The sequence below is a fragment of the Artemia franciscana genome, chromosome 10 (assembly GCF_032884065.1).
Source record: "Artemia franciscana chromosome 10, ASM3288406v1, whole genome shotgun sequence".
Lineage (NCBI taxonomy): Eukaryota > Metazoa > Arthropoda > Branchiopoda > Anostraca > Artemiidae > Artemia > Artemia franciscana.
In genome coordinates, this window is record NC_088872.1 from 5,306,834 (window position 1) to 5,319,727 (window position 12,894).

Sequence of the window (12,894 nt, forward strand, 5' to 3'; positions counted from 1 at the left end):
GCCTCCTCCCCCACCCTTTTTTCTCAAAATCTTCCAATCAAAACTAAGTGAAAACCATTTAGCCCCAAAAAATTAATATGCAAATTTCGTTTTAATTATTCATGTGCGGACAGCCAAAATAGAAAAATGTATTAATTCAAAATGTTTCAGAAATTAAAAGAAAAAACAAGTTTTTTAACTGAAAGTAAGGAGCGACATTGAAACTTAAAACGAACAGAAATGACTCTGTATATTAAAAGGGCTTTTCCCTCCTCAACGCCCTGCTCTTTACGCCAAAGTTTTTTACTGTCTTAAAAAGTAAAGTTGAGAGAGAGAGTCAAACTTTAGAGTAAAGGGCGGGGTGTTGGGGAGGGAAAAGCCCCTTTAATATACGGAGTAATTTCTGTTCGTTTTAAGTTTTGATGTCGCTCCTTACTTTCAGTTAAAAAACTTGTTTTTTTCATTTTTAACGCTAAAGTGCGAATTTGGCTTATTCTGGGCTTGTGATATCCATTTTTAAACAATAGATCTTATCTTATGCCTTGGCTATCTCAACCTTTCTCTTATTATAACTCTAGAAAGCAGGATTCAACCACACTTTTCATGCAGCCTATTGTTTGCCATACAGTCAATCAGTCAGATGGGCACCCAGAACAATCCACAGGCAATTTCTCTGGAAAACATCTAGAAAATCTTCATCTGCTTTTGGGAGTATCTATGCTTTAGAATCATATTTCACCACTATATTCACTTTAGCTTCCAATGTTCTAATCCTGGTTTGTAGACTTATTTTCCTATTCTTCCAAACTTTTTTTCAACTGTGAAAAAAGCTCCCTGACCCTTGGCTATTCTACTTTAAACATCTTCACTGCTCTAGCCATCTTTACTAATAATACTACCAAGGTAAGTGAAATTGTCTACCTGGTCAATCTTTTCGTTACCCGACGTCACCTTTTCATCTATGCTTATTCCTAGCCTTAGTGCCTTAGTCATCTTAGCGTTAATTATCAAACCTATTCTAGCACCCTGAACTTGCAGAACCTCTAAAAGTTTGTTCATTTTGCTCACACTTTCACCTAGGATGCTTAAATCATCCGTAAAATCCAAGTCCAGGAAAGTTTTTCCTCTCCATTTGATCGCGTCTTCTCCCACTGCCTTTCCTGTGCTCCTTAAAACAAAGTTAATCAGAAAGGCCCATGTAAAGGAGGATAGAACACAACTCTGCTTAACTCCTGATTTAAGACACAACCAGCTGCTAACCTCATTCCTTACATTAACTGCAGCAGTGTTATTCTTGTATGTAGCATGAACAAGTTTTATGTATTTGTCTGTTATACAATACAAGGATAAGGCCTTTGCTAAAGCTTTTCAATCAACAGAATCGAGGACTAAATGTGTTTGATAATTCAGGCACTTCTCAATTATTAGCATAATAGTGAAAATTTGGTCAACACGTCCTCTCCTCTTTCTAAAACTGCATTGTTCTTCTCTTATAACTTTGTCTACATCATCTCTCAGTCTAAAAAGTATCATATTACTAAGTAATATGTAATCAACAGATAAAAAGCTAATGCCTTGATAATTAACAATTTCACTCTCATCCTATACCTTTCCTATACAGTGGTTTAATTAGGGTTTTCCTAAAATTGCTAGGTACTTCCCCTTTTTCAAAAATAAAATTCATTATCTTCATAAACCTATTTCTAACCTCAGAGCCATCATATTTAAGAAATGCATATACTACACTATCAGCGCCTGGAGCCTTACTTTTTCTTAATCCTTTTAGTACTGTTGCTAATTCTTCCTCACAAAACAAATTTTCTTCATATCCAAGGTATCACAAACTTTTTCGTTTTCCTCTATATCTTCCTGCAACTCATCTTGGTTTAACACATTCTTCAAAATGTCCTTCCTGTCTCTTTAACTCTTTCCATATCACTAATTGTGGCCCTGTTCCTATCTTTTACTGGGACAAGTCTGGACAGAGTACTCCTTCTTAATTTATTAACACATTTTTACTATTATTCTGTCTAGTTGTATCTTGCATATATTCGAGGGTTTTATCCATTGTCCCAGTTTGCACCTCCTTGTTTTGAGTTAAAAAATTATTCTTTACTAATAATACTACCAAGGTAAGTGAAGTTGTCTACCTGGTCAATCTTTTCGTTACCCGACGTCACCTTTTCATCTATGCTTATTCCTAGCCTTAGTGCCTTAGTCATCTTAGCGTTAATTATCAAACCTATTCTAGCACCCTGAACTTGCAGAACCTCTAAAAGTTTGTTCATTTTGCTCACACTTTCACCTAGGATGCTTAAATCATCCGTAAAATCCAAGTCCAGGAAAGTTTTTCCTCTCCATTTGATCGCGTCTTCTCCCACTGCCTTTCCTGTGCTCCTTAAAACAAAGTTAATCAGAAAGGCCCATGTAAAGGAGGATAGAACACAACTCTGCTTAACTCCTGATTTAAGACACAACCAGCTGCTAACCTCATTCCTTACATTAACTGCAGCAGTGTTATTCTTGTATGTAGCATGAACAAGTTTTATGTATTTGTCTGTTATACAATACAAGGATAAGGCCTTTGCTAAAGCTTTTCAATCAACAGAATCGAGGACTAAATGTGTTTGATAATTCAGGCACTTCTCAATTATTAGCATAATAGTGAAAATTTGGTCAACACGTCCTCTCCTCTTTCTAAAACTGCATTGTTCTTCTCTTATAACTTTGTCTACATCATCTCTCAGTCTAAAAAGTATCATATTACTAAGTAATATGTAATCAACAGATAAAAAGCTAATGCCTTGATAATTAACAATTTCACTCTCATCCTATACCTTTCCTATACAGTGGTTTAATTAGGGTTTTCCTAAAATTGCTAGGTACTTCCCCTTTTTCAAAAATAAAATTCATTATCTTCATAAACCTATTTCTAACCTCAGAGCCATCATATTTAAGAAATGCATATACTACACTATCAGCGCCTGGAGCCTTACTTTTTCTTAATCCTTTTAGTACTGTTGCTAATTCTTCCTCACAAAACAAATTTTCTTCATATCCAAGGTATCACAAACTTTTTCGTTTTCCTCTATATCTTCCTGCAACTCATCTTGGTTTAACACATTCTTCAAAATGTCCTTCCTGTCTCTTTAACTCTTTCCATATCACTAATTGTGGCCCTGTTCCTATCTTTTACTGGGACAAGTCTGGACAGAGTACTCCTTCTTAATTTATTAACACATTTTTACTATTATTCCGTCTAGTTGTATCTTGCAGATATTCGAGGGTTTTATCCATTGTCCCAGTTTGCACCTCCTTGTTTTGAGTTAAAAAATTATTCTTTACTTTTTATGAGAAGACTGTTTTTTATGGCACTTGGTATTAACCAAGTGACATATAGCAATCGCAAATTCTGTCGGTCTGTCTGTCTGTCTGTCGGTCCTGGTTTTGCTACTTTAGGCACTTCCAGGTAATCTAGGACGATGAAATTTGGCAAGCGTATCAGGGACCGGACCAGATTAAATTAGAAATAGTCATTTTCCCGATTTGACCATCTGGGGGGGGGAGTGGGGGGCCGGTTAATTTGGAAAAAATAGAATATATGAAGTATTTTTAACTTATGAGCGGGCAATGGGATCTTAATGAAATTAGATTTTTGGAATGATATTGTGTCGCAGAGCTCTTATTTTAAATCCTGACCAGATCTGATGACATCGGGGGGGGGGGGAGTTGGGAGGGGAAAACCTAAAACTTGGAAAACACATAGAGGGGAGGGATCAGGATGAAACTTGGTGGGAAAAATAAGAACAAGTCCTAGATACATGATTGACATAACCGGAACGGATCTGATCTCTTTGGCGTAGTTGGGGGGGGGGGTTAATTCTGGAAAATTAGAAAAAATGAAGTATTTTAACTTACAAACGGGTGATCGGATCTCAATGAAATTTGATATTTAGAAGGACATTGTGTCTCAAAGCTCTTATTCTAAGTAGCGACCGGATCTGGTGACATTGAGGGGAGTTTGGGGTGGGGTAACCTAAAATGATGGAAAAACGCTTAGATTGGAGGGATCGGGATGAAACTTGGTGGGGAAAATAAGCAGAAGTCTTAGATACGTGATTTTTATAATTGGAACGGATCTGCTCTATTAGGGGGGGGGGGGTAATTCTGAAAAATAAAAAAAAATGACGTATTTTCAACTTACGAAGGAGTGATTGGATCTTAATGAAATTTCATATTTAGAAGGACCTCATAACTCAGATCTCTTATTTTAAATCTCAACCGGATCCAGCGTAATTGGGGGGGCAGTTGGGGGGTACCGGAAATCTTTGAAAATACTTAAAGCGGTGAGATCAGGATGAAACTGGATGGGAAGAATAAAAACCTGTCTAAGATACATGACTGACATAACCGGACCGGATCTGCTCTCTTCGGTGGAGTTAATGAAATTTGATATTTAGAAGGATCTTGTGCTTTAAAGCTCTAATTCTGAATTCCGACCAGATCCTGTGACGTTGGGGGGATTTGAGGGGGAAACCAGAATTCTTGGAAAACGTGAATATTTGGGTATTTTTATCTTACAAATAGGTGATCGGATCTTAATGAAATTTGATATTTAGAAGGAATTCATGTCTCAGAGCTCTTGTTTCAAATCCCGACCAGATCTTTTGACATTGGGGGGAGTTGGAGGGGGAAATATTTGAAAACACTTTGAGTGGAGGAATCGGGATGAAGCTTGGTGGATAGAATAAGCAAATGTCCTTGATATGTGATTGACAGAACCGTACTAGATTCGCTCTCTTTGGGGGAGTTGGTGGGAGGGGTTCAGTGATTTGGCGAGTTTGGTGCTTCTGGACGTGCTTGGACGATGAAAATTGGCAGGCATGTCAGGGAGCTGCACAAATTGACTTGATAAAGTCATTTTTCCAGATTCGACCATCTGGGGGGATTAAAGGGAGAGGAAAAATTAGAAAAAATTAGGTATTGATAACTTACGAGTGGGTGATCGGATCTTAATGAATTTTGATATTTAGAAGGACATCGTGACTCAGAGTTCTTATTTTAAATCCTGACCGGCATTAAGCCTCTTATTTTCCTTTTAAATGAATATATCGATTCATAGAATTTTGTTAGAGCTCATACCCTATGATCTCTTGGCTCTTAGCTCTTCATGCCTCATCACAAGTGCCATCTGAGCTCTTAGCTCTTGTTTTTTCACAATAACACCTTTTCCTTTTTTTATTGACTTTTTTTTGTGTTCTTTTTTTCACTGCAGTATTTAAAGCACTAATTGAAACAAATTGCTTGTACTGTTATTCCAGGAATAACAGTACATTTTTTTTTGCATTCAGTCTAGTAAATTTATATCCATATTTCTTTTTCATAATAAGTGTACTCTGCCCTTTGGATATCCCATTTCCTTTTATTAGCCATTTCAGTGGTTCTTCATTCATAATAGTTGAGCATTTTGGTTCATTTGTTCATTTCCATTTCTGTTCCGTTTTGGGTTTTGCTTATTCGTTCATAATAAATTTCGTTTTTTCCGAGTTCGAATTATTATATGGCTTTGTTTGCGGCTAATACAGCTTTTTACTTTTCTTTGAAAAGCTCTTTTCTGGAAAAACCTTTTTAATCTAATGAAACTAAAGAACTTACACTGGAAACTTACATTAACTGTTCTTATTATCTACAGCCAAGGTTGAATCAGTACTCAGTACCCCTGGTCTTCACATTAAAGTCTAAACATAAGAAAGATATTGGCTATCCATTTATTAAAGCTTATATTTATCTTGGGGATAAAGGTACTGTGATAGAAGCCCCCCTCCCAGTATATGGGATAGCTATGTTTGTTTTAATTTTGATTTTTTAATTTAATGATGTTTCAATTTTGATATCTCCTTATTTATGTTTGAAAAAAAAGAAAGAAAAAAGATCTCATGATGTGATAAATCATTTGAGTAGCCCATTTAAAGCATGAAAAAAAATTATTATCTTAGGTGAGCACTGCTTTGTTCTTGTGGGATGATGGTGACAGAGGAATCCTTCAAGGTCTAGGGTTAAAAGCAACTTAAGGTCTAATTCTTCATTTTGAGAGCCCTAGGGTTGACTTTTTCAGTAACAAACCTGACAGGTTTGGCATATCCATAGAATAGTCAAGTGTCTTGCTACACTGCTGCATCTAGCTAGATATTGGTGAGTTAGTTTTCTTCCTTATCTTGACATTTATGCTTATGTCAAATTTATGTCATTATGTTTATGTCACTTATATTTGTTTATATTACGTTTCTCATTCTTTAGGATGTGGTGTATGCTCTAGCACATGCCATTGGTCAGACAGGAAGATTCACTCTAATAGAACGATGGAGACATAATGAGCGACTTCTTGCTCCTCAAGACCACCCCCTAAAGGTATTTGTTTTGCTTTTTTTGGAGAATGAGTGTCAGTAGGAGGAAAAAAAAAGAATACAAAAACTTTCCCCTGGCAAAACTCCCCCTTTCCCCTTTCCTGGCAAAACTCCAGAGCTCTTGGTTTGGTATAAATAGTATATTCGCCATTCAAGTGGTATGCTTAATTATGTATGAATATCGGTAAATTAAAATTCAAATGTTGTCATATCTGTCTATTACCTGTTTTTCGGGGAACCACCTTGATGGAGAAACTACCATATCTAGATAGAACAATGTAACTATGAAAACCTGGGCACACTTGCTGTTTCTGATAGCTTGTAACAATTAGTGCTTACTTTTCTCATGATTTTTTTTTTATTATCAAATTTCTGCATATTTATATTTTGATAAATGTGAAGAAGAGCTCTTTGCTAACTTGGCAAGCTGTGGTACCAGTTTGATCTACACCCAATTTGGGTCAAATTAAGACTTCATGGTAAGTCAAAGGAGCTTACGGTTGATCAAATTTCCAAATGAAAATCTGAATTTGGGATACCAGACGAGGCGAAAAAGCACTTAGTCCTACTGCAAGAACAAGAAAAACAACTTAGGATTTTGGAAAGCCTGTATTTGCACGGCTTCCCTTGTCTAAGGTTTGGACGGTTGTTTGAAACAGAATAAAGAATAAAACCCAGGAGTCATATTACCAGAGACAACTGTCCAAGAGAAGCTAACTTAAAGCCAATGTTAAAAAATTAAACAAAAAGGAAATATAGAAAAATGGGTATAATGTTTTCATACAAAGCAGTGTATAAAAAAACCCTCTTAGTACTGAAGAAATCCGAATATTTCGACTTCAAACCAGAAGTCTCTATCAACGGAAAAAAATAACTAAGCTATTCAAAAATATAAAGAAAAGAAAAACAATGAACACAACTCATATCTTAATAGATATTTTGTTGATTTTTATTTATGGTTTTTGTTTTCTTGTTCTTTATATGTTTTGCTTTATTTAGTTTTAGTTGTTGCTAAAGGCTTTTAGACGTGAAGTCAAAATGTTCGGATTTCTTTTATTATTAGTTAATATTATTGATATTCGAACTCCTTATATAATTTGTTGTTTTTTTGTCCACTGCTGTATTTTAAAATACTGCAGTCACGTGTCTACATTTTCATTAGTTTAATTCTGTAAATGGAAATGCAGTATAGTCCAAGAAATTACTTAAGCCAAAGTTGAGACTTGTCAATGAGTTTTACTCAGTATAAGCCTGTTAACTTGTCAAAGTTAATTGTTCTTCACACATTGTTAGAAAAGAACAGGATTTTTATATTTGTTACCATGAATGTCCGAAATTGATGAATGTCGAGATTCACTGGTGAATGTCCGAAATACCTTTTTATGGCACTTGGTATCTACCAAGTGACATATAGTGATCGCAAATTCTGTCGGTCTCTGTCCTGGTTTTGCTAATTTAGGCACTTCCAGGTAAGCTGGGGCGATGAAATTTGGCAGGCGTATCAGGAACTAGACCAGATTAAATTAGAAATTGTCGTTTCCCCGATTCGACCATTGGGGGATTGGGGGGGGGGCGGTTAAATTGGAAAAATTAGAAAAAATGAGGTATTTTTAACTTACAAACTGGTGATCGGATCTTAATGAAATTTGATGTTTGGAAGGATATAGTGTCTCAGAGCTCTTATTTAAATCCCGACCAGATTCAGTGTCATTGGGGGGGGGGGGGAGGGACCAGAAATCTTGGAAAATGCTTTAAGCAGAGAGATCAGGATGAAACTTGGTGGCAAGAATAAGCACAAGTCCAAGATATGTGACGGAAATAACTGGACCGGATCCGCTCTCGTTGTTGGAGTTGGGGAGAGGGGGGTAATTCGGAAAAAAATAGAAAAAATAAGGTATTTGTTACTCACGAATGGGTGATCAGATCATAATGAAATTTGATCTTTAGAAGGATCTAGTGCTTTAGAACTCCCATTTTAAATCCCGACCAGATCTGGTGACATTGGGGGGAGATGGAGGGGGAAACCGGAAATCTTGGGAAACGCTTAGAGTGGAGAGATCGGGATGAAACTTGATGGAAAGGATAAGCGCAAGTTGTAGATATATGATTGACATAATTGGAACGGATCGTTCTCTTTAGGGGAGTTGGGGGTTTTTAATTTGGAAAAATTAGAAAAATTGAGGTATTTTAAATTAAGAACGAGTGACTGGATCTTAATGAAATTTGATATTTAGAAGGAACTCATGTCTCAGAGCTCTTATTTCAAAACCCAACCAGATCTGTTGACATTGGAGGGGGAAACCGGAAATCTTGGAAAAAGCTTATAAATGTCGTAGATACGTGATTGACTTAACCGGACTGAATCCGCTCTCTTTGGGGGAGTTAGGGGGTGGGGTTCAGTGTTTTGGCGAGTTTGGTGCTTCTGGACGTGCTAGGACGATGATAATTGGCAGGCGTGTTAGGGAGCTGCACAAATTGACTTGATAAAGTCGTTTTCTCGGTTCAACTATCTGGGGGGCTAAAGGGAGAGGAAAAATTAGAAAAAATGAGGTATTTTGAACTTGTGAGTGGGTGATCGGATCTTAATGAATTTTGATATTTAGAAGGACCTTGTGACTCAGAGCTCTTATTTTAAATCCCGACCGGCATTAAGCTTCTGATTTTCCTTTTAAAGCAATCTATTGATTCTTAGAATTTTGCAGAGCTCATAGCTTGAAAATTAATGTTAAGAAGACTAAGTCACTAAGGTTAGGAATAAGTGAAGATGAACAGGTGACCTTAGGTAACGAAAAGATTGATCAGGTTGGGAGCTTCAGTTACCTTGGTAGTATTAATAGTAAAGATGGTGGGAGCAGTGAAGATGTTAAAAGTAGAATAGCTAAAGCTCAGGGTGTTTTTTCACAGTTAAAAAAAGTTTGGAAGAATAGAAAGATAAGCCTACAAACCAAGATTAGAATATTGGAAGCTACAGTGATGACAGTGGTCAAATATGGCTCTGAAGCATGGACACTCCGAAAAGCAGATGAAAATTTACTAGATGTTTTCCAGAGAAATTGCCTACGGATTGTTCTGGGTACCCGGCTGACTGACCGTATTTCAAACAGTAGGTTGTACGAAAAGTGTGGTTCAATCCCGCTTTCTGGGGCTATAATGAAAGAAAGGTTGAGATGGCTAGGCCACGTTCTACGGATGAAGGATGACAGATTACCGAAGATTGTCCTTTTTGGCCAACCGTCTGGGGCTACACGGAAAGCAGGTCGTCCTTGTCTGGGTTGGGAGGATGTCATAAATAAGGATTTAAAGGAAATGGGAACCTCCTGGGAGGGTGTAAAGAGGGAGGCTTTAAATAGATTAGGTTGGAGGAGGAGCGTGCGTAGCTGTGTTGGCCTCAGGCGGCTTGGTGCTGCAGTGAGTTATTAGTAGTAGTAGTAGTAGTAGTATACCATATGAGTTCTTCGCTCTTGGCTCTTCCGACCTCGTCACAAGTGCCATATGAGCTCTTAGCTTTTGTTTTTCCTTGGATTTAGTCAGCGTTGTCAGTCAACTTTGCCAGTCAGTTTTCAGTTTTATGCAAGGTTTGATGGTGACAGGTTAGGTTGGGTTAAGTTAATTAGCCTAATTCAACCTAACTTTTACTCCAACCATCAAAGTTTGCATAATACTGAAAAAGCTGATTCGCAAAGCTACTTGAATCCAAGCAGAGAAAAGGGAATTTCGGACATTCATCGGTGAATATCTATATTAACCAGATTTCGGACATTCATAGTAACATATTGACAACCTGTGTCTGGGTCTACAAATGACTTGTGTCATAAAAAGAAATTGCAAAATATATTGTCCTCTATGAACAGTGAAAATAATTCCTTATGAAGTTCTTTTTTTTTAAGAATTTCAGAAGTCATTTAAAAGAAATATTTGTCCTCACGCATTTTTTATTTTTGTGCTATTTTGTACCTTCCTCTGTGAAGTAAGCTGGTGGATTGACACTGAGTGAAAAAGCACTTTGTTCAAAATGAAGGTTGGGGTCCATAGTAGAGAGTTGTGCTTCATCTGAATACTATCGATGTTAGAACCAGACACTGGTTATCAATCAATCAATATAGCATATATATATATATATATATATATATATATATATATATATATATATATATATATATATATATATATATATATATATTTATGTATATATATATACTTCACTCCCATCTATCCTCATAGGTCGTCTTGTGGCCACTTCTTCCAAATTAAAATGAACTAGGGCTCGACATGCTGTTTTATCAAGTGCAATTCGGTATAGTTGGGCATTTTGTTGTCGGGAAAGTTATTGATCCACTTTTTGCAAGGTTTTCTTCAGTCAGATTGATGCTCACCAAGACCGGAGGTGGTGATTGCTTGATTTCTGCGGGACAGGATCTTGTTCAGGATTTTGATTTGGTGGCTCGTGAGGCTTATGGGCCGGTAGTTATCACATTCTTTCTTCGAGCCTTTTTTTTTGTGAAGTGTGCACCACTGCTGCGGGACGTGTCCAGTAGATCTGGTGGCTGATATAAGACTATGGTATATGGTATATATATATATATATATATATATATATATATATATATATATATATATATATATATATATATATATATATATATATATATATATATATATCAAGACTATATTATTATATACACATTATAAGACTAAATACGGAAGGTAGTCAGGATTTGCGTATTATACTTAATGAAGGTTATATTTTCAGGTCCTAATGAAATGGGGAGAATACGCTGGGGATGTACAATTTATTTTACAAAGGACACCAAGTGACCCCGTTGGTTCTACTCGCACAACTCCAAGGAAATCTCCACAGCCTTTAAAAGACTTGAAGAAAGCTTTAACTTTCAGTGGAGGGCATGCCTTTGTCAATGGTGTTATTGGTATTAATAACACAGTCGTAACAAATGGTGTGGGCTTGGATAGTGAGAATCATTGTGAGAACATGACAAATTCAAATTCGAGCGTAGCAAGGAAAGTTACTTTGCCATCTAGTGTATCTCCTTCTAGTGGAAGTGGATCATCCAGCGACGGTCCAGGACATCTGAGATCTGCTTTACCACCTCCTTACAGAGCTCCACCACCACCGTCATTCGTACAAAGAGTGCCAATACCTCCGCCATATAGACCACCTCCTCCAGCTCCTAGTTTACGGTATAATGTTCCTAGAGCCATAGTTAAAGCAGAGGCAAAACCGGTGACTTTTGAGATAAAGCAAGCCAATGTGAGAGATTCTAAGGATAGAACTTTAGTGCAAGATGTGCCAGCAAGAGATAGTCCAAATGAACGACAGACGCCTCAAATTAGCACGGTAATTTTCTGTCTTTTTTTCCTAACTAGAACATAATGACTAGATTTTTTTCTCTTTGGCTACCCATCATAGTACTTCAGGTTTTTTGCAGAAAAAGGCAAAATCAACTATACGAAACTAAGAATCTAGAATATGAAACAGAAGAATAACTAATATATTACTTCAGTTAACATACTGAAAATCCACATCAAATTTTTTTTTTAAAAAAATGTACAAATATAACAAAGTCTGGAAAGGCTTCTTGGAGCTTATTTAACCCCTCACTTCGAATCTGTCCCTTTTTTTCTATAGAAGTATTTAAGACAAATATAGGAGTCTTCATTTATAGAGTTCGCTCTGTACTAAATTTTTGGACACACGTAACTTCATATTCTAGCATTAGGAATTCAGTGAAAATCAGTCAAAAACATTTAAGGGATATAGAGGGAGATTTACGAAAAATTACATTTTAAAACCAATTTTTAATGGGAAAGATGCTTATTTGACTAATTTTCCGAATGATACACCTCTAGGTAAGGACCCCCCCCCCCTCTGTTGTAATATGTAATAGTGTCATGTACTGGTTTCAACTTCCACTTTCAAAACCTGTGGAAATTGGCTGGCACTCGTAAAATATGACGTTTGGCTTTGTCTTTGCGATGAAATAGACAGTCATTGAAAATATACGGTAATAGATGTTATTTCTTGTCGATTAGTTTTAATAGTTCCAATTTTAGAATTAGCTTTCATTAACATTTTATCGGAATTTTAACTTCTTTGTCACTTATTGATAAAGGAATGTGTACTTCAGAAGGCATACTAAAGAATAAGTTTAGAATTTAAAAGGTAACAGAAAACTGATTGCAATTGCACTGACATTCGAACTACTAGCAGAGCTAGATATTCTTTACTGCCCTATGATACACAACAACATATTTTTCTCAAAATCCTGGGAGGGGGGGGGGGTAAAGTTGGCTCAAAATTTCCAAAATCAAGTGAAAATGATAGTAAAAACTAAAAAAGCCATTAGGTACCTTAAATGTACTATTTAGTACTATCAAGGTAAATATGTAGGCTACTAAAAAAAAACTGATCTGTTTCTGTTGATGTTTGAACTATGCAGATTTATCTTAGGTTTGACAAGATTTGGGGAGAAACTAAATTTGTGCTTGGGGGGGG

The 12,894-nt window shown here is 36.5% G+C and overlaps 1 protein-coding gene across 1 annotated transcript in view; it reads left to right on the forward strand.

The window, feature by feature from the left end:
- Positions 1-12,894, forward strand: part of LOC136031692 (FK506-binding protein 5-like) — a 62,875-nt gene that overhangs the window by 7,207 nt on the left and 42,774 nt on the right. Inside the window, exons 2-3 of the mRNA XM_065711376.1 lie at positions 6,277-6,387; positions 11,134-11,736. Coding sequence (XP_065567448.1) covers positions 6,277-6,387; positions 11,134-11,736 — 714 coding nt within the window. The remainder of the gene's footprint in view (positions 1-6,276; positions 6,388-11,133; positions 11,737-12,894) is intronic.